General features: G+C 42.0%; 4 protein-coding genes across 5 annotated transcripts; 1 reads left to right on the top strand and 3 right to left on the bottom strand.

Annotated features, from left to right (window-relative positions):
- Nucleotides 1-27: 27 nt before the first annotated feature.
- LOC104433562 (gibberellin-regulated protein 1) lies at nucleotides 28-1,454 on the bottom strand. Its single transcript, XM_010046355.3, has 4 exons — nucleotides 1,297-1,454; nucleotides 1,158-1,196; nucleotides 982-1,021; nucleotides 28-379 (listed from the first exon to the last, which is right to left on the bottom strand). Exons 1-4 carry the CDS (start codon nucleotides 1,348-1,350, stop codon nucleotides 195-197), a joined length of 318 nt encoding a protein of 105 aa, XP_010044657.1. The 5' UTR covers nucleotides 1,351-1,454; the 3' UTR covers nucleotides 28-194.
- Nucleotides 1,455-3,329: 1,875 nt separating this feature from the next.
- Nucleotides 3,330-11,760, bottom strand: LOC104433563 (NLR family CARD domain-containing protein 3). Of its 2 annotated transcripts, XM_010046356.3 has the most exons (18): nucleotides 11,540-11,760; nucleotides 11,156-11,459; nucleotides 9,926-10,138; nucleotides 9,537-9,595; nucleotides 8,943-9,080; nucleotides 6,950-7,024; nucleotides 6,757-6,840; nucleotides 6,581-6,642; nucleotides 6,275-6,344; nucleotides 5,427-5,502; nucleotides 5,199-5,329; nucleotides 4,703-4,762; nucleotides 4,509-4,583; nucleotides 4,299-4,403; nucleotides 4,134-4,229; nucleotides 3,974-4,054; nucleotides 3,791-3,892; nucleotides 3,330-3,694 (listed from the first exon to the last, which is right to left on the bottom strand). In XM_010046356.3, the coding sequence occupies exons 1-18, from the start codon at nucleotides 11,579-11,581 to the stop codon at nucleotides 3,626-3,628; spliced, it is 1,842 nt and encodes a 613-aa protein (XP_010044658.1). In that variant the 5' UTR covers nucleotides 11,582-11,760; the 3' UTR covers nucleotides 3,330-3,625. The 2 variants fall into 2 exon arrangements, with proteins under 2 accessions (XP_010044658.1, XP_010044661.1); XM_010046359.2 differs by lacking the exon at nucleotides 11,540-11,760 and having other exon boundaries at nucleotides 9,926-10,145; nucleotides 11,156-11,292.
- Nucleotides 11,761-13,597: 1,837 nt separating this feature from the next.
- Nucleotides 13,598-16,440, bottom strand: LOC104433564 (IAA-amino acid hydrolase ILR1-like 1). The gene is made up of 5 exons (XM_010046360.3): nucleotides 15,951-16,440; nucleotides 15,221-15,346; nucleotides 14,665-14,979; nucleotides 14,376-14,504; nucleotides 13,598-14,112 (listed from the first exon to the last, which is right to left on the bottom strand). The coding sequence occupies exons 1-5, from the start codon at nucleotides 16,362-16,364 to the stop codon at nucleotides 13,726-13,728; spliced, it is 1,371 nt and encodes a 456-aa protein (XP_010044662.1). The 5' UTR covers nucleotides 16,365-16,440; the 3' UTR covers nucleotides 13,598-13,725.
- A 4,847-nt stretch (nucleotides 16,441-21,287) lies between these two features.
- Nucleotides 21,288-22,968, top strand: LOC104435642 (peroxidase 31). The gene is made up of 2 exons (XM_010048350.3): nucleotides 21,288-21,488; nucleotides 21,930-22,968. Exons 1-2 carry the CDS (start codon nucleotides 21,288-21,290, stop codon nucleotides 22,716-22,718), a joined length of 990 nt encoding a protein of 329 aa, XP_010046652.2. The 3' UTR covers nucleotides 22,719-22,968.
- Nucleotides 22,969-23,821: the final 853 nt, after the last annotated feature.

The following is a 23,821-nucleotide window of genomic DNA, read 5'->3' as shown; positions in this document are numbered from 1 at the left end:
CGTTAGAGAAAATTAACTTGGGATGCATTTGCAAATAGTAGTGTAGACATCATTCACCCACCATTTCTATTGAAATAAGGTGACATTACAAAGTTGGTCTTGAGCAGTGCTCATTTAGCATAGAACACACAATATATACTAATGCCACTATCACAACATTATAATAGGATAGAGACGATCCACAGAGGCGACAGCTAAGGGCACTTGGTCCGATTGCCGTGGGTGGTCATATCGGTGTAGCACTTGCCGCACACCTCTCTGTTTCCTGAAGTCCCAGGAGGAACGCATTTGCACCTGTAGCAGCAAGTTCCGCAGGCTCTCGCGCACACGTTGGGCCTTGAGTGCAGGCTGCACCTCTCCTTGCACAACGCTCCGCAGTCTGCACATTGGAGTGGTGGAAGCTTGTTAGTGAAAAAGCCGCGCGTCATCCCTTGACATTTGGTTACCGAAGAAGCTTATTAATGATGGGATCCTGTTTCTTTTTCCCCTAACGATCCCGGTTTTTTTTTTTAATGTGCTGATGGCGACGATGTTGGGTCGGCGCGGTTCGTGTTCTTGCTCTACGGGTCCGCTAGTAGCCAAGAACGACTACACCTGCTTTATATTAGCGGGATTCAAGTCTCGAAGGAAGGGACCAGGTGACTATTATAATCTAGATTAATTTAGCTGATCAAGACAATCCCATATCGAGAAATAATCGAATTCATGCCGGATTTCGTTTAAAGTAAATGCATATAATGTTTTGACAAGATAAATTTTTCCGGACTGAAAGATTTGATTTTCCTTTTCGGGACAAGACCTCAAACGTGGTGAGGTGCTGACTTCTCATGCTAAGTAAGCATCCGAGAGGGAAAAAGAATCGCTTGCATGAGTGAAGATGCTCATTCATTTAAACAGGGTGATAAGCAAAACCTCAAACGTGGAATGAAAAGTAAATAATTGAGCGCTTGAGGTTACAAACGAGCGAAGATGAGTACGTACCCAAGGTCTGCAAGAGCCTCCTGTTAGCTCCCTTCACAATCTGGAAAAAAAAAAAGAACAAAACACTTACAACCTCAGTCACAGCACCACTTACAACTTCAAAGATTGGAACTTATGGTTGAGCTATAAAGTGGAGGTTAAAAGAAGGTTCGGTCTAAAAGAGAGAGAAAAAGAACCTGGGTGTGCGAGTTCTCTAGGTCGATATCTGATGACACCTGCAAGATTTTGTTCAAGAAAAATAAAGCTGTCGAGCTAAAAGAAGGAAAACGACCCAAATGAATTACAAAGATGAGAACGGCTTTCTTCTGTTTTTACTTGTATTGTGCAGACGAGCAGGAATGCGACAAGGAGAAGCAAGCGTAGTGCCATGACTTAAGGTATCTCCACACTTCCAACGCTTCCAAACTGGGATTTTTTTCAAGTGAGGTTTGGAGAGTGAAGGCCAGGGTTTAAGTACTTGCCTCGGTGCATGCAAGTTTACAGGATTAGACAATCCACTCGCTCTTATTTACAGGATGACCCGGAAGAACGGAATCTCTGTCCTCCAATAATAAATAAATAAAAGAAAGGGAACCTAACATAACAAAATGTTGCAAAACACGGGCATTGTCAGCCTGGTGGGGCAGACAATTTCCTCTCTTTGCTCTCTTTATGTATTGACGATACCCATCCCAATTAATTTCACTTGTACCGTATTTCTTTGTGCTTTTCTGCAATTCGAACCCAGGTCCGCATTTCTACCAAAAAAAGAAGAAAAACAATCCAGGTCCGCACGCCCTCATCAACCTCCATTTGTATTCTTGGCTATTTGTACCTTTCTGCTCACAACATTATTGTGCATTATGTATGACACAATGTCATTGGCATTTTCGAATGGTCGCTTCTTTCTTCTTTCTTTTTCTTTTGGCTATGGTGATCGTCACTTGCTGCCACTGTGTGAAGGAAGTATTAGCACGTTGCCGTCATTTTTTTTTTTTACTCTCCCTTTTTCCCCTTGAAACTCGTGTACGGATCATAGCAATGTAGTTATTAAAATAAAAAAAAGAATCACTGCCGAATCACGTGGTGTCATAAAACCGCGACTCTTGCAAGTTGAAACAAAACCAAGTGACGAGCACCCGCGACGGTAAGGTAGGATCAGTGCGCGCACGAGAGAACACTAATGTTTCTGTCCCTGGTCTCGTACGACAAAGGAAAAAAAGAAACAAATATGTAGTGACGGCCGTACATAGATGAGTATTATTATAAGATGGGTCAGTGGGGTACTTGAATTTATTCTGGGTTTCGGTGTTCACACCTCACGGCCTTTTGACCACCGGGTCTTACGTCTGCAAGTTTTTTTTTTTCATTTGATTCGCAATTCCGGCTTAGAATGCGTTTGAGCTCTTGATTTTCTGACTGTCTGAAGGTTTCTTTAGCCCTTCCGTTGCTCCATGTAGAGAGGGAGTCTTTGCAGAATGCTTTTTAACCATCTTGACCACATTCATATTTTCAATTTGACTTGTAACTACTCATATCACATCAAGCAACAAAATCGTACTTGACCGTAGTTATCCTAATAATCAAACATCTAATCACTTCTTCATAAACGATGCGATGGGTATCATCCCTCGATGATGACACCGTTCCATACCATCTGCCGAGCAAAATCCGGATTAACAGACACTAGGCACGGACGCTTGCAATGCAAGCAAAGGACGAGTGTCGTGTACCGTCCTTATCTAATTTCTGCTGAGTGTCCTCGGTCCGGACCTCTGAACCCCACAGGTGGGGCTCGATGGCTGAACCCGGGACACGATCAGGAGGAATACGGATGGACATCACCGTCTATTTAGAGGACAGCTCTGTTCCAGCTGGAAGGGGTTGAGCATAAAAAAAACACCAGAGGCATGGGGAAGCGTGGAGAGGACGTTCACAGCTCATGCCTCCACTTTCAGAAAATAATATTATCGATAGGTCCCAGGTCCCTTCGTCCATCTTTCCCAACCACGCCACGGCCCACGGTCTGGTGGCGCTTTAGTAAATGGGGCAGGAATCCTTTAACCATGAGGTGACGACCGGTTTGACTCCCTCATAACTTTGCACCTTCCCCTGATCTGACCTTTGATACGAGGGGGGCTGTCCTCTTATGACCAGATCGAATGAACTGAAGAGCGCGATGATGACAGCAACCGCGTCCATCCTGCTCATGCACAGCTGGCTTGGATTTCATCCAGGGCGGCGATCTCGGACTACAACCGAGCTGGAGGTTTAACATTGAAAACAGCGTTAAATAGATCATACCAAACGTGAATCAGTAGCAGCAGGCGTACTGAGTGACCTAGTAGAATGATCCGGTGAGAAAGAAGTAGGTGGAAAACAAGATTTTATTATATCCTTGGACGTTATTATCTGCAAAACACAATTGTCATATCCTTTGAACTAAAAATTACATTTCCCGAAGCTAACTATGATCTCTCAAAACTCAAAAATTTTTCCAACTCTAACTCCCCTCGGTCAGTCCAAAGACCCCAACCACTACAACCGAGAAGAGCTTTGGGTCTTCTTCTTAACGAGAACTGCTGAAAGAAGAATGAGTGAAAGAATGGGAATTCCTACTATACTGCCAGAACAGATAAATCATAGTGAATAGACTAGCTCCTGTCTAGAAGAAGATGTTGATTTCCTTTTCGCTCATCTCAAAAACATGGTCCCTCGCATCTGTGAGAGCACTCTGCAAGAAATCAGTCATCACAGTCAAAGGGCAATCAATGATGATGCGATGACAAGCAATTTAAGCACGGAAAGAAACAGTGTCTGAAAAAATTACCTGCCCAAATTTAGTAAACAAGTTGCTGGCGAGATTTAAGGCAGATACTGCCACATCTTCATTGGTCTTAAGTGCTTGGGCAATGGCAAAAGCACCATCATCCTATATGAGAAAGGCAAACATCATTCGCAAGTATTCATGTCATCCTTGATAAAATCTCCACAAAGGACACATTCACAATACCCTTATTTCATTAAATCCTAAATCAAGTGAAGTCAAAGCTTCATTAACCACTTTTAAGCTTCGAGCGAGGCAAACTGCACCCTGCAAATCGAGTGCACTGCATAATTAGGAAGTGCACTGAACATCAGCAATTAACATCGCATCATCATTGGCAACTAACCTCATCTCTTAATCCATTAGCCCGCAAGTCCAGAATAGATATGGTAGTATTGTATCTCAACATATCTGCAATAGACTCAGCACCCTTGGCTCCAATCTGCAAGGCAACTTACTTAGATCCCTTGGGGATAGATTAGTAAGGCAAAGTTAGGAACTTCTGAATTACCTGACACCAACCAAGCTTCAGGGTTTTTATATTTCCATGAAACTTTAGAACTTCAGCCAAAGCCTGTGCTCCATCTGGACCAATGGGATTATAACCAATTTCCAACTGTGGAAATGAGGAAGAGAGAAGCTGAACATAGTAAGATAAAAAAATTTCCAACCACAAAAATCAGCGATAAGATTTCAAAATATTAGACGCTTTTGGGATTACAGTTGTAATAACACTGTTGTCTTTCAACACTCGAGATATGGCTGCAGCTCCTTTTGCGCGGATGTTATTTCCCCCCTGCAATATTTTGAGTCAACATGCTACAGCTATCAACCTTAGGCCATATGTGGTGAACAAGTATTTAAGAAGGTAGATTTGGTGAACATTTAGTTAAGAAGATAGCACTCATTCATTACCAGGTCTATTGTTGTTAGTGTTCGGTTTTCCTTCAAAGCATCAGCAATCTTCTCTGCTCCCTGGCAGGCTTGATGTTAATCAGAATGAATTGACAAGGGGTGAAAAAAGGGAAATTCGGAGTCTTCAGACCACAACAGAACATGTATTAACACCACCAAAATAATACAACTTACTCTAAGTGAATTTGTAAAAGTAACGCTCAAATTCATGTATATAAAATAGTTCTCTACAATGGCACGGGAAATAGATCTTCAAGTTTCTCTGCTAATTAAAACAGAAGGAAGTCTTACAGCAGTATTAAATGATGCAGCAATGGGAACTTCCAAGCAAAGATATACACTTGAATGCTGACTAGGAAGCAAAACACTAGAAATGAACATAGTGAAATTTTTTGAGGGAGCAGCATGCTAAACTAGATCATCAGGTGCAAAAGACCATATGACAAAAAGATCGCCAAGTGCACGATACCAACTTAGAGAAAGAATTTGTCGTTACCTCATCACCTATATCATTCATGTAGAGATTCAACCATAACAAGCTCTTGCTTTTCTTGACATATTCAGCAGCATGAAAGGCACCTTTTGAGCTAATTGAGTTGTTGCCAATATCTAAAAGAGCGAGTTTGCCTGTAGACAGACATCTGTGACAATTGAAACCGCTGGTTTTGAAGCTAAAACAAAATGCAAAGCTCAGAACACCAGCCAATACAACAAAGGTGCAAACCTTTGTGTGACGATAAACCAGACATTAGAGCACGTGCTCCTTCGTCTCCAATGGAATTACCATGCAGATGAAGTTCCTGAGTATTTCAACTTGACAAAGTCATTATCTCACAGCATAGAGCTGGGAGGGCCATCTTAGGAATGTGATGGTTGTATTAAAAGTAGAAGATAAAAATAACATCCACCTCCGAAAAAATAGATGATCAACTAAAGACAAGTACAACTAAAGCATCTAAATGGACTAGCAGCACCAGTAAGTAAATTTTTTATCAACTAATGTAAGTAAAACAAGAAATCGAATAAATGTACATATAGGAATAGGAATACACTTAGTGGTTTTCAACATTATTGAAGCTTCACACAATATCACAAGAGTCGAAAAAAAATTTCCTCCTTAAGAGTTCAAACATTGTCCATCTTTATATGTTCTACTGGTTGGTTTTTCTTTTACTTCTTCACTGATTGGGAGTTGAGGATGGAGGAAAGAAAGTACAGATGGCCAACCAAGTCCAATTCCATTGGCTCAAAAAAAGAGCCCACATGCTTAGCGCAATATATATAGGTAAGTCAGTTCTACCATCTTACACCGTATTGACAAGACATTCATAAAAGGGACAGCACCAAAGACAATCTGAGTAAATCAGCTCTTCCAATTTCTCCTCTTAAGACCCTAAGGCAATTCATTGGATTACAACTGAGGAGAAGAATAGCAAGTCAAACAAATCATACGAATACAAAGATATAGCACTTTTTGACAGAAGCATGCACTACATTCTCATGACAGAATTCGCATCTAATATTCAAGTTGTTTATCCTTAAAAAAGCAAAAGGAAGAAATGAGTAGTTTACCCTCAACGACTTGTTTCCCTCCAGCCCTTTAGCCAAAGCATTGGCCCCCAGTGCACCACCATAGTTGTTGCTGAAAAACATCATCCCTCAAAATCTTCAGTGAAGTAAAACAAAAGCACACCACTAGAAGCATATCAAAGATGTGCCAACCATGGAAATGCAAATTCACACATGCAAACCAAACTCAGGTGCATCTTTGTAGTAAACACTAAGATTAGCAGATAAACTGATGCAGATAAGACAACAAGAAGTTTCAAAATAGTAAGGTACAATTTTTTGGGGACCATCATTGGAAAGTTAACTTACTTTAGATGTAAATTTCGTATGGTATTATTCTCGAGCAATGCTCCAGCAAGACTTGTAAATCCCTGACACCAGCAAATAAATGATGAAAACTTGATAAACAGAAAAGTCTGGCAAACTGTTGGTCGCTAACAAATAACAACTGGCTAAAAATCTTAGATGATAAAGTAAATACATACAGAATAATCAATCATATTGTTGTTGAGTTCAAGAATTCGCAAGGTTGAGTTTTTCTTCAACAACTCAGCAATAGCCTTAGCTCCCTGCACAAGAAAGTATGATGACATATCCCGCCTGTCACTATTTGGAAAGTTTAACCTACATACAGAATTCAGTGCTTGGTGAACATGTTGCAGTCAAGACAAAGAATACCTCATCCCCCAAATCAGTACTGTTCAATAGGACCTTCTGGATACCCGTATTATTCACCAATACATCGCACAGACTCTGTCAACAAGGACGTGTCACTAAAGAGCTGCTTCGAAAACACGAAAGTTCAAATAAAAGGGGCAAAGAAACACATGAACGTGAACAACTGTGTTGTTATTAGCAAAAATAAGCCATAATCAAATAATGGAAACACTAAAATTGATCCATCAGGAACTCTTCCAAAAAGTCTCTTCAAAGTGAGGTATGGAAAAGGATAGGAACTCTCCAAGCACCATAAACTTATTGGCAAATTAGAGAAATTATGTGCCCCAACTAGACCTGTCAAATGAATGAGTGGGGTTTGGGTCTTGTCATAAATGGTTCAGTCCAAATAAACCCATTTAATCCGTTTTGACCATTTCCATATAATACAAATCTAATGACCCATACCCAACCCGGCCTATATTGCTAAAATACTTTCATCTCTAACCCAATTTACGAAAACTCATAGCGAAACTGAGGTAAGAGTACAAAGTGAACACAAGATCAATAAGGCGAGAGAGATTGAAAAAGAGTCTTAGAAATGGGTTGGATATAAGTAAGTTGTAAACCTATTAATGACCCATTTATAATCCATTTATGACCTATTTAATACTCATATTGTGTTTAAACCCACTTATGATCAACCATCATATCGTGTTTAAATTCATTTATGACTCATTTACTCAATATAACTAACCTATTTATAACCCACTTAACTCCCATAGATTGCATTTGGTGGGTCGATAATAACTTTTATCCTATCTAGTAAAAGTTTGGAGTAACGTGAAATCCGAATATCACCGAATATAGAGCAAATATAGTCCGGATAAAAAAAATCCCACCTAAGGGGTAGGATAGACCCAGATAGGATATGTCAAATTTGGAAAATAAAATCTCTCTTCCTTCCTGTCTCTCTTTGTTGCTACAGCTCTCTCTTCATCGCCACAGTTCAGATCTTGTTGGAGTCGTGGCGACCTCAGGAAGACAAAGCCGACTAATTTTGGCTGGTGACACCACTAGTCCATGATCGACAAGGCAAGATCTAGAGCCACGCTCCATGACTGAGCCACCATCATAATCACGGCAGCTCGCAGTCGTTGGCCATTCATGGCCAAGCCACCTCTTCGTAGTTGCTCGCGTAGATATAGAAATTGAGAAAAGCAGGGAAGGATAGAAAGGAGCAGGCAAAACTCTCCTCCTCCTATTCGTTTCTCCAAAGCCCATCCCGTGCTCTCTCCTCTTTGTTCAACACACCCTAAAGACCCAGATTTGACAATATCGTCCTTAAATGATCAACCCGGTAACTTGACATCTCTGGTAAAGTGCAAAGCTGGTTTTTTTCTTGAGTTCAGTTATTTATCGAAGATCCACACGATTGTCTACCTCCAGCAAAAAGATTCTTGGTTCGCCTCACTTCCTAGCAATTTTTCTACCAATTCTTACAGTATTGTTTTCTCTGTGGAAGTTGAGTTGAGCGACAACAGCCTCCTCTGCTTACAGCCTCCTCCTCTGCTTCACACGAGGAAGAGGGGTTGTTTTATTTCCATGGTTTAATTTTAAATTTAATTCTGCAGATCATATATTTATTTGAATCCATATTATATCTGGACATTGGATGGGATATTTAAAATCCTTCCCTATCCAACACTATCCTATCTAGCAAAAAAGTCCAGACGACTAAAAACACAGCCATATGGATTAAGAAATGGGTTTATGACACATTTTGACGGGTCTAGCCCCAACTCTAACATGAACCAGAAAATTTATCCTGACAGGATTGATCAGCAACTGATACAAGCATTGCCAAATCAAGAAAGAAGAATTTTAACAATATAATGTGTATAAACCACAAGGAGTTCAAAAATATTTCCAGGGAACAGCTTTGGAAGCTAGGAAAATATATAACTAGGGTTGATTCTGACATTTTAGGGAGAAACACGAAACCAGGACTGACCTTCACTCCTTCGTCTCCAATTGGATTTCCAGATAGATCAAGAGTCTTTAAAACAATATTTGATTGAAGAACACCATCGAAGGCCTTTATTCCAGCGGCTGTAATTCCATTGGCAGCAAAACTTACTTCCTCTGCAGTCTGATAAATACAGGGTTATATTATGTTCCAGAGCATATTATATGCACATTCAACTCCTTATGCAAGAGTCAATTAAAAATAAGTCTCAGGACCCTCTCAACATAGAAGATACATCTCAATTAACTCCATTCGAGGTCATGATATTACTTTCTGAAGGATCCTATGCACCCGTATCAGGTGAATTACTACCAAGCAACTTTAAATTTTAAAATTGGGGTAAGTTTGTCTATGTTTCCGTCGGGAGAAAAAAAAAAAGGTACTCTCAATATTGATCCACTAGACTCCTCCAAAGAGATGTTTGTCTCTAAGAAGGCATATTAGGTGCAGATGCCAATTTATCCCTTATGGAATCATAAATTAAGGTGCACATACAGGCATGGTTCAACATTAACACACCAAAGTCGATAACTCTCATCAGAACATCTGGAATATATAGTAGTGGCTTACTCAAATTACCTGATTGTAACCCAAACTCTCTGCCAGAAAAAATAATCCTTCATCTCCAAAGTTACGACCTGACCAAGCAAGTTTAATCACAAAAAATGGTTATTGCACGTTCAAAATATGATAAAAGCCACAGGCAGATGACGTGGAGCCAGTTCTTAAAAAATCAAAATATGCATGAACAATAGGAAAAAGGGGGAAATCTAACAGATTATGAGAAATCTACGAAGCTTGCAGTAAAGTCAATATCCAGAAATAGCACTTTAATTGAGTGATTGAAAGCACTCAAGTTTTTAGTTAATATAATGATCTTTGACAGGATTACATTAAAATTTAAAAATTATCACGCAGTACGTTATCGGCAACCTATTTCCTTCTTCACAATGACCCCAATGGCATACCTGACATGTCAACGCTACTGAATGACCTAAGTTCCTTAGCAAACTCATTGATCTTCATCTTTGACTGTCTTTCAATCTTTGCACTGAGGTTAGATAAGAGATTTGTGCCTGCAGCAAAGGACCATTTCATTCCCTGGGTAGGAGATTTATTTTCAATTTTTGAAGACACCCCCCGCTTTGGCATCATAAGTTTTTCCACCAGCTTCCATAAAACTGTCAGCTGAAGACATTAATTAGTACAACAGAGATACACAACAATGCATGCAAAAGATTAAAACAGGGCAATGCATGGTTTTAGCTACGTACATGAATCGTGCAATGCTTCTCTAACCAAAACTTAAACACATGTAGATGTTATTTTACAAGGTGAATGCTAATAAAGCATACAATCATGAAAACCATCTAATAAATCCAAATAGACTTCAAAATTACAAAGTTGATCGAACTTATTGAAGTGTGCAGAATTTTTCCTGCTTTTGTCACTTTGTTAGAAGTACTAAATCACAGAATTCAGTTGTTGTAGGTGCATCATACCAAAGCTTCATTTGTCTGCATTCCTTGGGGCTAGCTATCCCTAAATTGCTTTCAAGACTAGATAACTCTATTTCCTACCTTCCACTTCCCAATGCATTCCCTACATGAAACAAATTTCCCCAGCGCCCTTCTCTCCCAAGCAACACAAATCAAACCATATTCTCAGTCCGCATGCCACACATATAAGCACATTTTCTCCCCATTCAGCAAGGATGGATCTGCATAATGGATGTGGGGGCTCTTGCCCCAACTCACTTCTCTAATTTTTGGAGACACTGAAGGTTTTAGAGTTATGCTCCAATATTTTGAACCCAAAAATAGGTTTTGCCCCATTAAAATTTCCCAAAAGATACATACCTAAGCCAATATTTTCAATTGCTTTCCTTACAGGAAAGCAAGGTTGAAAAATACATAGTCCTTATTCATCAAGGTTTATAACGTACAAAAGAATTCGTGCTCACCACGCCCGTCATACGCAGTTCCTTTACTCACAGAACTCTACACTCGTAGCTGCAGCTAATCTTAAACTTGCCGCCGACGACTTACAAGTTCTCTCAACAATAGAAGTTGCAACGCCAAACCTTAAACAACCATGTTCTAATCGGTTCCAAATAGGAAAAGCTTCTCATCATAGACAATAATCACTCCTACTCTCTTTGTCACAGCAAATCAACAGTAACATTATAACTTTCATACCGAAGGTCACGACGACAAATACTCCAGCTGGAACGGCAAAAGACGCGACCTGCTTCACAGGAGCCGCAACGGCCAGCGAAGAACTCTCCCCCTCAGCCTCCCGATAAGCTCTCCGGCTCCGGCCCGACCTGGAAGCCGAAGCAGCCACGATCACCAAGCCTCCGTACCTGAAAAACCTCGGCTCACTCCGCGACGGCGGCCCCGTCCGCGCGCGCAACGCGCCGCGCGCATAGTAGCCGGAGCACGGCACGCCGAAGAACCCGAGCTCCGGTCCACGGCCCCGACCGCTCGCCCGCAGCGTCAACTGCAGATGCCGCGCCGAACGATGAATCCGGTAGGCGAGAAGCGAAAACACGATTACGAAAGAGAGAGAGGGAGGATTACCTTAGGAAGGGAGTGGAGAGAGATGGAGGAAGAGGAGGCCATGGACGTGTAGCCCGATTCACATGTGCATCGAAGAAGCAGATGAAGAAGAAGCAGATGAAGAAGATGAAGACGCTCTCGTCGATGTTCCGGCTGCTGGAAATGGCGAGGCGCCGCGCAGAGAGAGAAAGGAGATAGAGGAGCAGCAGGCTCGGCAGTGTTCTCTCTCTTTCTCGCTCTCTCTCTCTTCTCTCAGAGTCGGTGAGGCGTTGTTGGGTCCGGACCCGAGGAAACCGGGTCGCGGGTCAATTCCGGTCAAACCAGGTTTGCTCCTTTTTGTAGGCCTGTTTGGGTGGGCTTCGCTCGACGGCCCAATATCTGATCTGGGCCGTTCCGTGGGTGGGAACCTGATTGCCAGGGCCCAATTGGAAAGGAAGACTGATGAGATCATCTGGCCCGATATTCCTTTTCGACGCCATCTTAAACTTTTGTAGGTAGACTGAGGAAGTTCAACTCCTTTCTCTAAGTGCATAATCAACTCTTGATGAACTTGTATTTCTCGGTTAAAGTAGACTGAGGAATTTCATATTTTGAAATTCCAGGGATAAGAATATGCATAAGAGAATTGTACAAATTTCTATGTATTTCGTAGTGAAGAAGGGTAATTATGGGCTCAACAAGATCACTATTTAAAGTGACAAGATCACTATTTAAAGTAACAAGATATAATGATATAAATTACAATTAAGTAAGAGTAATTGAGGATATGCATAATTAAGATAAAAATATATACATAATCATAAGAAATATGGAAAATCTCCTAATTATCTTAAAATGTATGACTTTGCAAGATTAACCAACTTTGTTTCTTAACAATTTACTAGCGCTTCTCACTCACCCAACCAAGTTAATTTTCAATAGGTACGACCGTACGACAATCTGCAAACTTAATGTACTTTCAAGTTATTATTAGAATTTAGGGACTGCAAGTATGGAGATACCCCAAAAGGGAGAGCGAGAACTCGATAAGTCAACCCAAGCCTCGATAAGTGCGTTTATTGCGAAATGTCAACTTATACGACATGTCTCCATGCCATTATTGATTACGCATATGGCTAGTCATCAAAGTATTTCATTATTCTCTCAAGTCTCACCATATAATAAAGCAATTTTATAATTAGAAAGTCAAATTTCCCCTGATCGCCTTGCTACATCTAGGAACGATTCAGCTCAAGGCCCCCTTCATGCCAGCCTCGATGCACATCTCTTTGTACTTTCTCCACAGCGTTCGTACGTACGATCTGCCTTGACTTCATCGTAATCTTCCAGCACGGACGGCTTGAGGTTCCCAGCAGTATATATAGCAGCTTCCGTTCGTTCAACATCAATAGAAGAGCCGGGGGAAGGAAAAGTGAGATCAATGGTTACGTTGGCGGTGGCGAAGATGGCAGCGACCTTGGCCATCTGCTTGCTGGCGTCGGCGTTGGCGGTTGCCAATGCTCACGATGGTCCGCACGATATGACCCCAGGCATGGTCATGGCTCCTGGCCAATCAGACCACCACCATGACGACAGCGCAAGCGCCTCCGCCTTCCCGTCCATGGCAGCCGCGTTGCTGGCCGTTGTCGTCTGTCTTTTGGTACACGGGAAGAGGATTTAAGGGAAAGGGATTTCCGATGCTGGTTTGGATCGTATTGTTTGTTTGTTGCCTTTTATCTCTTTACTGCATTGGTATGTTGTGCGTGTCCACGATGATCGCGAGCCGTCGTCTGTGAATTTGGTTCTTTTTTTTTCTCGACTTGATCAGATCTACATTTCAACCTGGGCGAGACTCGTTTGACAAGCAAAACTGAAATCCTCTTCTCGCTTTTGCTTACAGAGAGCGAATGGAAATGCTGATGTTAACAAGCGATGTGAGCATATATGTCTGTTTATTGAACAACATTTACTGAAATGAAATTCAAAGTTGTATGTTCAGTATTTTCGAGACAACCAACTGAAATTTTTGGAAAGGGAACAATGGAATCATTCCTCTTTGGTATGGTTTGTGCGTTCGGATTCGCTAAAGAAGGCAAATCCTCCATTGAAACTGAGATCTCATTCTCTCGGAAACATGTTCGAGAAATTTACATCAGACTTGCTAGGAACAATCACATAGTTAAACGTATGAATGAACAGATATAAGTTCATGTATTAACAACGCTATTCTAGCAGACTAAATTCACTGTTCTTGTAGAATCGGAAATATATGAAAGAGCAAACGCGGCGTGTATAGCGGCCCCAATCGAGAGCACATCCTCATCGATAGAGTAATAAGGGCTATGCGGAGGGTAGACGGACCCAACCTTCTCGTTCCTAATGCCTAGGAGGAGGAAGGACCCCGGGACCTTGTCCAAATAGAAGGCAAAATCCTCGCTTCCCGTGAAACTAGGCGACAGCACCGTGTTCTCTTCCCCGACGATCTCGGTCGATACACGGTGGACATGCTTGTAGATCCTCTCATCATTCACGGTTGGTGGGATCGAGGGGTGTCCGTTCCCCTCTAGGTCAACCTCCGCGGAGCAGCGGTGCACCACCGCCTGTGCTTTTATCACCTGGCATTGTGAAGAGAAAGCAGCAGCATATGAATGGCTAATTTTCTCACCGTACAATCGAAGAAAAACTGGATCTGTTTGCGTTAGGTTCTCTGTTTATTCCATAGAAAACTGGACTCATATAACATTTTTGTTGTTCATTTTCAGCGAAACATATGTAAAATTCATATGATCCCCAAAGTTTCTCAAGACTTGGCAACTGTCTATATGCTCTAAGAAGTTCGTATACCAGTCTATATAGCACGAGAAGTTCATATAATTACCTCTTCTATTCTTTCCCCTAGACCATAGAAGCTCTTCTTGCTAAAAGCTCGGAAAGTCCCGCCGATCGTGGCCGTGTTGGGGATTACATTGAACGCAGTCCCGCCTTGTATCATCGCTACCGAAACTACCTGCATAATAAATTACCCTGTGACAAAATGAATTGTGTAATTCAAATGCATGCATTGTGCTTAAATTTCATTAGAATTTAGCTCTGTTGGTTCAATCTTCAATCCCACTGACATGAAGCTGGTAAATAAGACGTGAAGAGATTGGGAAGAAGTCAAGTACCTGAGAGTCCAAAGGGTCTACCTCTCTGGAAACAATATTCTGCAAGCTGATCACCGCAGTCGAAGCCGCCAAAATCGGGTCAATCGAGAGATGCGGGATCGCTGCGTGACCCCCTTTCCCCTTGATCCTAGCGTTGAAGCTGCCACACCCAGCTAGGAATTCCCCAGGCCGCGACGCGACAACCCCAATTGGGTACCTGTGGACCAAATGCAAGCCAAAGATCGCTTCCACATTCTCGAGGGCACCGCCTTGGATCATATCCTTCGCGCCTCGGCCACTCTCTTCGGCCGGCTGGAATATAAGGACCACTGTTCCCTGTGAATTACGTAGGCATCACATGAGCACGAGAGATTATACATGATCACTGCTTGATACATTTAGGCCAGTCTGAGATTGATTTTACTTAATAGTGGGCATTAGGTTTCCGAACAAGTGGCCCGTATTAGACACAAAATAAACCTTAGCCATATCACTTAGTAAAGCAATTTAGTTACAATCATACGGTCGATCTGAGTAATCGATGTTATCTTGTTGACGATTACAATCCTTAAATTACCTGCAGATGGTCTCGGACTTCCTGCAATACCTTGGCAGCTCCGAGTAGCATGGCGACATGAGCATCATGGCCACAAGCATGCATTTTCCCATCCACCTTGCTCTTGTGCTCCCACTCCACCATCTCCTGAGGAACATAAACAATTTCATCATGCCTTTTGAGCGAAAGTAGATGGAAAATTCAGAGCTTGTTCTAATTGTCACCAACTACATCTAGCTCTCTCCAACCAATGAGCCGTTCACCAATCAATTTCTAGTGCCGACACGAGGAACAGTAAATCGGAAAGACACTGCCCATCTGCGTGAACTGTCACTACTGATCTTTGCTTTGAGTCCTACCTAACGGTGCACAGAAACAGAAAGTCTGTGGCTCACTTTTGCTCCGAGAAAAGAAACGGAGCCTGTCGTGTTGTTGCAAAGTGTTAGGTCATGGGTTTGATCCAGTTGTCGGCGGCTTGATTAGTTTTCTTGCGAAAAGTTCTGGCGATAAATGATGAGACATTCTTTCTTCCTTCTCATCCATTCATCGACGTCTGAATTCCGCAAAGTTCATCATCAATTCCCTTTCTTCAACTCTACATGTCCGGCCGGGACTTCCGCGTTGACCCTCCATTTTTTTTATTTTTTTTTTTATTACTGTCTCAGTTGATCCACAGGCATCGCTCATCAAAACAAGACACGGGGAAAAGTGCTCAACGGCAGACGTTGATCACACGACCAAATCGACGTACCTGAATGGGCAAGGCGTCCATGTCGGCCCTGAGGGCGACGAACGGCGGAGACCCCGACCCGACCGTGGCCACGACCCCAGTCCCGGCGGTGGGCCACCGGTAAGCGACGCCCAGGCGGTCGAGCTCGCGCCGGACGAGAGCGCTGGTCTCGAACTCCTCGTAAGCGAGCTCCGGGTTCTCGTGGATCTCCCTCCTTATCTTCTTCATCCAGCCCGCCAGGCTCGCGTCCTTGGCCCTCCTCGCTACATATTCCCTCAACGAAAACTCAGAAGAAGAGCAAGAACAAGAAGAACAAGAAGAGTTGAGCGACAGGAAGAGCTGCTGCTCGTGAGCCGAGGCGTGAAGGCCCGAGCGAGGGCAGTAGAGAAAGGAGAGGAGGAGCGCGAAGAAGGCGAGGAGCTGGGGAGTCTCCATGAGCTGGAATGGCGAGGAAGTCGCGAGGAGGTGGGGAAGAGGGGTTTGCTTCTCGCTTTCGTCCGTCCTTCATCAACGCCGTCCTTTGCTTATTTATAATAATGCAACATTTGACAAAAATGCAGCACCCAACGAAGCGCGTCGCGTCATGTCATGTGTTACGCAAAAACCTGCTACCAATGACGTGGTAAAGCCACCCCCGAGCACCAAAAAAAACGGGGTCAATGCTCTTTTTTTTCTTATTAATCTCGCGTGTGGCCACGTTTTGCTTAAATAATATCATAATTCGCGCGACCCGCGTGAATGACCCCCTTTTTAGCATGCAAATTGATTTAACAGTGTTGTTTTTCCCATAAGTGGGTTCTCCCCACTTTCGTCGCCAAATATTAATTCTTTGTCCTTAAGTAAGAAAACGGAAAGGGTCTCGAAATCTTCCATCTATTTCTTCTCGTAAAAGATGTACAATTTGCATTCGATTTCCCCTTTCCCTTTCCCTTTCTAGAAACCGAAATCAAATTTTCGGATCGGCGGACGCCAATTCTGGGTTGGACCGAGCTCCATACGAACTGCATCCGTCGAAATGGACGAATCCGTGGGCTCCATAGACCCCAACTTTAGCTAAGGAGCTTTTGCCATTTCGGGGTGCTGCTACGCTCTCGCGAGGAAAAAAGCACGAGCTCCAGTACGTACATAGTCACGTGTTTTGCCCAATTGCACGTTTATCGCGTGGACCACGTGTTGGAAATGTCCAAATGCCGTGGTTTTCCTGCTTGTCGTCGAACTTTCTACGTGGTTGTTTCTTCTTCTTCTTCATGGCAAAGTTGGTGGAGATAGAAATGACTGTCGGATCATGCGGGCGCGACTTTTGCTTCTCTCGATCTCGAGCCGTGCGGTAATTTCCGCACGTGCCTCAGTCGAATGTTGTCCTGAGCACAAAATATCTTGTTTCCTAGCTTCATATAACAGGAAAAAGTATGTACAGGAATCGTAACCCTGTACGCACGCATACGCACGCGTACGAAAATAAGTCTGAATTCCGAAGTCAGAAGATTATCAGGAAAATATGATGCTTAAAGCATGACTCATTAATGCATTTTTTTGAGAATCGAGAGCGAGGATGGTGAGATGTGTAGGTGCTTTTGAAAGTTGCCAGATGACTTAGCTCAAACGCTATCCATTTTAGCATCTTGCCTTGGGCAAATTTCATCGCTCATCATCTTTTGCTCCTCGATTCGTCAAGTGGAAAGAGGCATGGTCCGTCCTCGGCGTGCCTAGAGGGCTGACGCAATGAACTACGACGTCAAACAGTTTTTTAAGTGTTGCTTGTACTTCTAGATAATCGGGTCTCTACAATTGTGCCTCTAGTTTATAATATTTAAAAAAAAAAAAAAAAAAAAAAAAGCAATGCAATGTGGAAATATCTATGTTATTTTATGCTCAACAAACCATCATAATGATCCATGAAAGCTTATAGGTTGTTTGGAGCAAGCTTTCCTTTTGATATTTTAACCTTCTGCAATCCTCGCAACGCACGCGCGTTTGACCCTTCTCAATCTTAAACACTCGAGATTCTTCCAATATATAGAAATATTACACATAAAATTCACTAATCAATCGCTATAATTTTTTTTAAAATTAGAGTAATAATATGGATGGATGCTGACAAAACAAGCATTGTCGAGGGAATCAAAACCTCATCTCTCCAACAACCGGTCACATCTTTACGCACCGCATTCGTGCGATTTAATGAATGGACGAGAATGAAACAACGATACCTAACTACTATTTATATAGCTGATGTACCAACTCAAAGCATTATTCTAAAGTTAGTTCCAAAAACTTTAGGGGCACCACATATAATATATATGCACGTGAATATGATGTTCTCAACTATAGAGTACCACAATTTTTTTGGGGACTTAACCAAAAGAAATACGACCCTTGCTATTAGGTCCCTACGAGTACAAATTGAAAAGTCTTTGATGTGGACATGTTTGCAAACTTTGGTTCTTTTTTTCTTTTCTTTTTTCATTTTGCCCCCTCTCAGTTATTACTAGGGAATGGCGATGCTCTTCTCTTTCGGTTGCATATGGAGCCATCACGATTCAATGTGCTCGGCCTCGGTCGCTCTCAAAACTTCATTGCGAATTTAGGTTTGTCGATATTCACCAACCTTGGTCAGATATGACCCGTAATTTGACTGGGCTTCGAATCGAAGAATTCGCCACACGCGAAATGTCGCGTCGGTAAGCATCCAAGGTTTCGAAGGAACTTCGACACGAGTTAACGAAGACTGAGAAGGGCTAAAATGAAGTGTCCAAAGGACTTTGGACGGTGTTTCATGAAAGATGTACCATATCTTTGTCGACATTATTACAGGCTACTACTAGACTGCCGTTGAAGGGGGCTGGGCTCAGCCACAGAAATGCAACAAACGCGTTGTCGTTGTGTGGCCACCGCAGCGTCCTTTTAGCGCCAAACTTATCCAATAAGATGAATGCATCCTGAATGTTGGCGGGTCCCAGTAGAAATTAAGATTGAAAAAATTATTTAAAAATTCATAAAATTTAACCATAAATATTTTGATCATGCTATTTTAGTTCCAAACTTTTTGATGATTTTTCAATTTAGTCTTAAATTTTTCAATTATGCAAATTTAGTTATTAACTTTTTGGCAATTTGCAATTTAGTCATGCATTGGGAGTTTCACATAATACGTTCCGCGCTAATGTAAATAATTGTTCGATTTTTTGTAATTTTCTGATTTTTTCCTTTTGTTTTTTCTTTTTCTGTTTTCCCCTTTCCCTTCACTAACCTCAAGCAAGGGCAACCCTTCCCTGCGCAAAAGGGTCCCCTCCTTGAATCTGGCGAGGGCAACCATTGCTAGATCCATCGTTGGATCCGATGAGGACAGCCCTCGCTAGGGGCAAGTGAGTGTGGCCCTCGCTAGTCTCAGGTGAGGGTCATCTGCACCCGCACTGGCAAGGGATACCCTAGCTCCACCTCACCTAAGGTCGCCAGCATTGGTAGGGTCCAACAATGGCTGGAGAAGGGAAAAAGAGAAAAAATAATAAAGAATTCAAAAATTAAAGAAATTATTGATGTCAATGTTGACCATGTCACGTAAAATCACCAATGTAGGCTAGACCGCCACGTTAGCAATTTTCAACCTTAAGTAGTTGAAAAGACTAAATTAGCAATTGGTTAAAAGATTTATAACTAAATTTGTACAATTGAAATGTTTTTGACTAATTTGGCAAATCATCATGAAATCTATGATTAAATTAGTATAATTGAAAAGTTTAATTAGATCTTTTATTATAATTTCAATGCAATTAATTAGCCTCTTGAAACATTACTCACTTTTATTTAAAATTTTATTACATCATATCGTTCATTAATTTTGACAGTTCTATATAACGACTCTAGCATTTGATTTTAGTCAATCCTGTACAACGTTGAATGGGCCGACATAATCTTCAGTCACAACCCTTTGATATGATATAGTGAATTTCACGAATGCCCTTAACCTGAAGGCTTAGACTTTTTCCGTTCGTATTAATGAGCCAACTATTATGAATCTCAAGTCTCAACAAAACGTGTGATCGCCGGTAATGTCTAGATCATAGTACCAGTCAAATCTCACACAAGATTGGATTGATTTTAGACAGGTGATACCCCAAGTTTTTGTTCTAGGGGCCGAACAACATGTGATAAAATGTTCCACACACATTTCTACCGGGTCAACTTTCAAACATACCTTTTTTCTGTTTATGCCTTTGGAAATGGAAAAATAGTTCTCTCGTTCATTCCCCATTAGAACCAGGACAAAAAGAAGATGAATGCGCTAGAAACTAGAAAGTTGAAGAAGGTTGCTTGAGGTGTTGTAAAGAAATGCCATTTGTCCTTCCAATGCAATTGTTACATTTTTTTTTCTTTTTGTGGAAAGGAGATGGAATGAAAATCTTAAAATTTCTACCCATTTTTCAATCCACCTCTATCAATTGCCCCCTTCCCAAATTTCCAAACAGAGCCTTGAGATCATACAGTTCTGTAATTGAGGGAGAATAGAATGAGGAACCTAACTCGCCTTTGTTTTAGATGAGTCTCATTCACCTAACATTGATGCTTCCTCTTAGATTCCTCTGTAGTTACAGAGCTAAGACTATTTCAAAACCCAGTAATTTCAAATTAACGAAAATAGTACTATGTCTAGTGAAAATAATCGCAACGTTCCCAACACCCTAATTCTCCTTCCCTTTTCAGTCAATGCTCCGATGAAAACTCTTCGCGAGTAGAGGCCCCCGACCTTAAATTCGAGGTCATGGGCCTCAGTGACCTCGATTAGCCTCGATTAGGCCATGATGGGGATTGAAGACACAGATAACCCGATCGCGTTTAAGGTCAAAAACGTTGAGAGAGAGAGATGAACGGAAGAGCCCTCCTCCGGTGGTGAGTTGGAGGGCCGGTGAAGGGAAATGGCAAAACGAAGGGCGGCAACGGCCTGGCGTCGGAGGTGGCTGCACGATGGTGCTTCACGGGGAAGAAGGGAGAAAAGGGTTTAAAAAGAAAGAAAAATAAAGTGGAAAACATTTCTAGGTTCAATTTAGATTTTCTAAGAATGGAGAGGATCCTTCCACTCTCTCTCTCTCTCTCTCTCTCTCTCTCTCATGTTTTTTTAGTAATTCTAACAGACAAACGACCCACCTCTCTCTTTGAGAATAGAAGTCCCTCCTTCAATCACTCTCTTCCACAATGCATGCGACCTGTACAATCTACACCATGCAAGTTTTCCTTTTCTTTCAAAAAGAAAATTTCTTCGAACCACAAAAGAAAAAAAAAAAGAAAAGAAAAAAGAGGTTTCCTTTTTCCGTTCGCCACCTCCAATATAACATTCTCTCCGTGTGAACAGAGCAGGAAGAAATGACGCCCTTTCACCTCCTCCTCCTCTTCCTTGTCTTCTTCAACATCGCAACCTCCTCGGAATCGAAGCTCACCCTCGACTACTACAAGAAGACATGCCCCGGCCTCCAACAAACCATCCGACAAGTCATCACCGACAAGCAGATCGCCTCCTCCACCACCGCGGCCGCCACCCTCCGCCTCTTCTTCCATGATTGCATGGTAATTGGAGTGAATGAATGTCCCATTATGTTTTAGGTACACAAATTCTAATTTGCGAAATCCGTGTTGACGAGTGTATATCGGTTCGACTGCGGTAGTATCATGTCGGGCTACGTGTTAAGGTTTTCCAAGCCTTCCCGTCCAATTTAGATTCATCTTGATTGAGGGACTAGATTGATGCTTTGCCAACGTAACGATGCATGGAGAAAAGGATCTCGACAGCATTATGCACAAAATGCAACTATCAATACGTCGCGGGAAATTTGTACTAAATACAAAATAAGGGATCTTGAAAAATATTAGGATGTCTTTCTGTAGAATACGAGACTCGATCTGCAAGTTATTGATGTATCGATGAGAAGTATTTTGATTTGGAGTTAGCCCTAACGGTGTTTATATTCGATTGGTATTGAACTTTGATGAAACTGAATATCCCAACAGGTAAATGGTTGCGACGGCTCCATCCTCATCTCCTCCAACGCGTTCAACACTGCTGAACGCGATGCCGACATCAACCTCTCCCTCCCCGGCGATGGTTTCGAAGTCGTCACCCGTGCCAAAACCGCTCTCGAGCTCGAATGCCCCGACATTGTGTCGTGTGCGGATATCCTCGCCCTCGCTGCCCGCGACCTCGTGACCATGGTCGGTGGCCCCTACTACGACGTCCGCTTGGGCCGAAAGGACGGCTTCGTCTCGAAAGCATCCGAAGCCGAGGCTGCCATGCCGAAGCCGACCATGCCCCTGAGTCAGATCATCAAAATCTTCGAGACGCGAGGGCTCAGCGTGCAAGAGATGGTGGCTCTGACCGGGGCGCACACGATCGGCTTCACGCACTGCAAGGAGTTCAGCCACAGGCTGTACAATTTCAGCAAGAAATCGGACTACGACCCAACGCTCTACCCCAAGTACGCGGAAGGGCTGAGGAAGCTCTGCGAGAACTACACCAAGGACCCCACGATGTCGGCGTTCAACGACGTGATGACGCCGAACAAGTTCGACAACATGTACTACAAGAACCTCCAGAAAGGACTGGGGCTGCTGGCCTCAGACCAGGCGATGGCGGTGGACGGGAGGACGAAGCCGTACGTGGACCTGTATGCGGGGAACCAGACGGCCTTCTTCCAGGCGTTCGCCCGAGCCATCGAGAAGGTGAGCGTGTATCAGGTGAAGACGGGGAGGAAGGGAGAGGTGAGGCACAGGTGCGACGCCTTCAACTCCCTCCAGACTTGAAAAAGGGTTCGATTGACGGATCCACGAAGTAATTTTAGTAACGTGTTGATTAATGAGGACATGAAAAGCAAAGCGAAAACACCAATGTCGATGAGATGAATGGCAATTGTTTTACTATTTACACAGGCGATGGTATCCTTCCTCGCAGATGATGCAGGCCGATTGCGGATTGCTTTCGATGGCCTCTCCTTTTTACTCCATTTCCCCTTTGATTGAATAGCGCTTTATAGTGATTTTGCTATTTTCGCCATGGCAGCATCAGTCTTACAGAAAAACAGTGACTGATGGAGGGTCCGTTGATACCAACTTAGACCACTATTTGGAAAGAGAGTAGTTGAAGGGCCATTCTCTCCGATCATAAATGTAGCGTATGAATTGATGCACAAACTGCTCCCTTTTTTTTTTGTCTTTTGATGTTAACGTAAACGTAATCATGGTTCCTTGTACTGTGGCAAAATTAAAATTAGGAAAACTTTAAAGTTAAATATCAACTATAGAATATCATCGTGGAAAGATCTTTTTTATTTTAATTTGTGTCGATGCCGCAATACCCAAGGCAGACGCATACCCCTGTAATTGAATTCTCAAGTATTTCTTTATTTATAATATAAAACATTTAATGATGCTAACCGTTTTTATTTTCGAACGTGGATGAATTATTCATGCAATATATTACCTTTATATAGGCACTTTGGCAATGAAACAAAAATAAAAAATAAAATAAAAATGGCGCAAGTAGAAAAAATTGAAAAAAATGCACTTGGCTATATTTAAATCATTTGTTTTCCAAACAAAAAAAAAATGTTTCAGGAAATCTTTTGAAATAATATGTTTTCAAATTCATCATAGAGATTGATTTAATTATAATTGAGGCACCAATTATTTCGCAAAAAATAAAAAAATTTGAAAAATATTTTCCCAAAAATAATTAATCAGTAATCAAAAAATATTTTCATTATCTACATTCATTTATATCAACATATTTTCATGAACAATAAAAATATATTTTTTCATTCATTTTTTAAAGAGATACAAACTAAAATTTTAAGAAAAATATTTTTCAAAATCATTCATTTTTCTCAAAATAAATAAAACTTAATCAA

Source organism: Eucalyptus grandis, chromosome 2 (assembly GCF_016545825.1).
Source record: "Eucalyptus grandis isolate ANBG69807.140 chromosome 2, ASM1654582v1, whole genome shotgun sequence".
Lineage (NCBI taxonomy): Eukaryota > Viridiplantae > Streptophyta > Magnoliopsida > Myrtales > Myrtaceae > Eucalyptus > Eucalyptus grandis.
Note: the sequence above shows the minus strand (reverse complement) of the source record. Positions and strands in the feature narration are given on the sequence as shown.

Bases quoted from the DNA above. Each gene is read 5' to 3' on its own strand.
- LOC104433563 (XM_010046356.3), bottom strand. From the start codon at position 11,581: ATGGCCTCCTCTTCCTCCATCTCTCTCCACTCCCTTCCTAAG. The intron at 4,404-4,508 runs GTAATCCCAAAA...TCATTTCCACAG, and splicing joins ACAACAGTGTTATTACAACT to TTGGAAATTGGTTATAATCC. The intron at 3,695-3,790 runs GTAATTTTTTCA...GATTTCTTGCAG, and splicing joins TGTTTACTAAATTTGGGCAG to AGTGCTCTCACAGATGCGAG.
- LOC104433564 (XM_010046360.3), bottom strand. From the start codon at position 16,364: ATGGAGACTCCCCAGCTCCTCGCCTTCTTCGCGCTCCTCCTCTCCTTT. The intron at 14,505-14,664 runs GTACTTGACTTC...TTTATTATGCAG, and splicing joins TAGACCCTTTGGACTCTCAG to GTAGTTTCGGTAGCGATGAT. The intron at 14,113-14,375 runs GTAATTATATGA...TCACAATGCCAG, and splicing joins TAGGGGAAAGAATAGAAGAG to GTGATAAAAGCACAGGCGGT.
- LOC104433562 (XM_010046355.3), bottom strand. From the start codon at position 1,350: ATGGCACTACGCTTGCTTCTCCTTGTCGCATTCCTGCTCGTCTGCACA. The intron at 1,197-1,296 runs GTAAAAACAGAA...AAAATCTTGCAG, and splicing joins TGCTCGTCTGCACAATACAA to GTGTCATCAGATATCGACCT. The intron at 1,022-1,157 runs GTTCTTTTTCTC...TTTTTTTTCCAG, and splicing joins TAGAGAACTCGCACACCCAG to ATTGTGAAGGGAGCTAACAG.
- LOC104435642 (XM_010048350.3), top strand. From the start codon at position 21,288: ATGACGCCCTTTCACCTCCTCCTCCTCTTCCTTGTCTTCTTCAACATC. The intron at 21,489-21,929 runs GTAATTGGAGTG...ATATCCCAACAG, and splicing joins TCTTCTTCCATGATTGCATG to GTAAATGGTTGCGACGGCTC.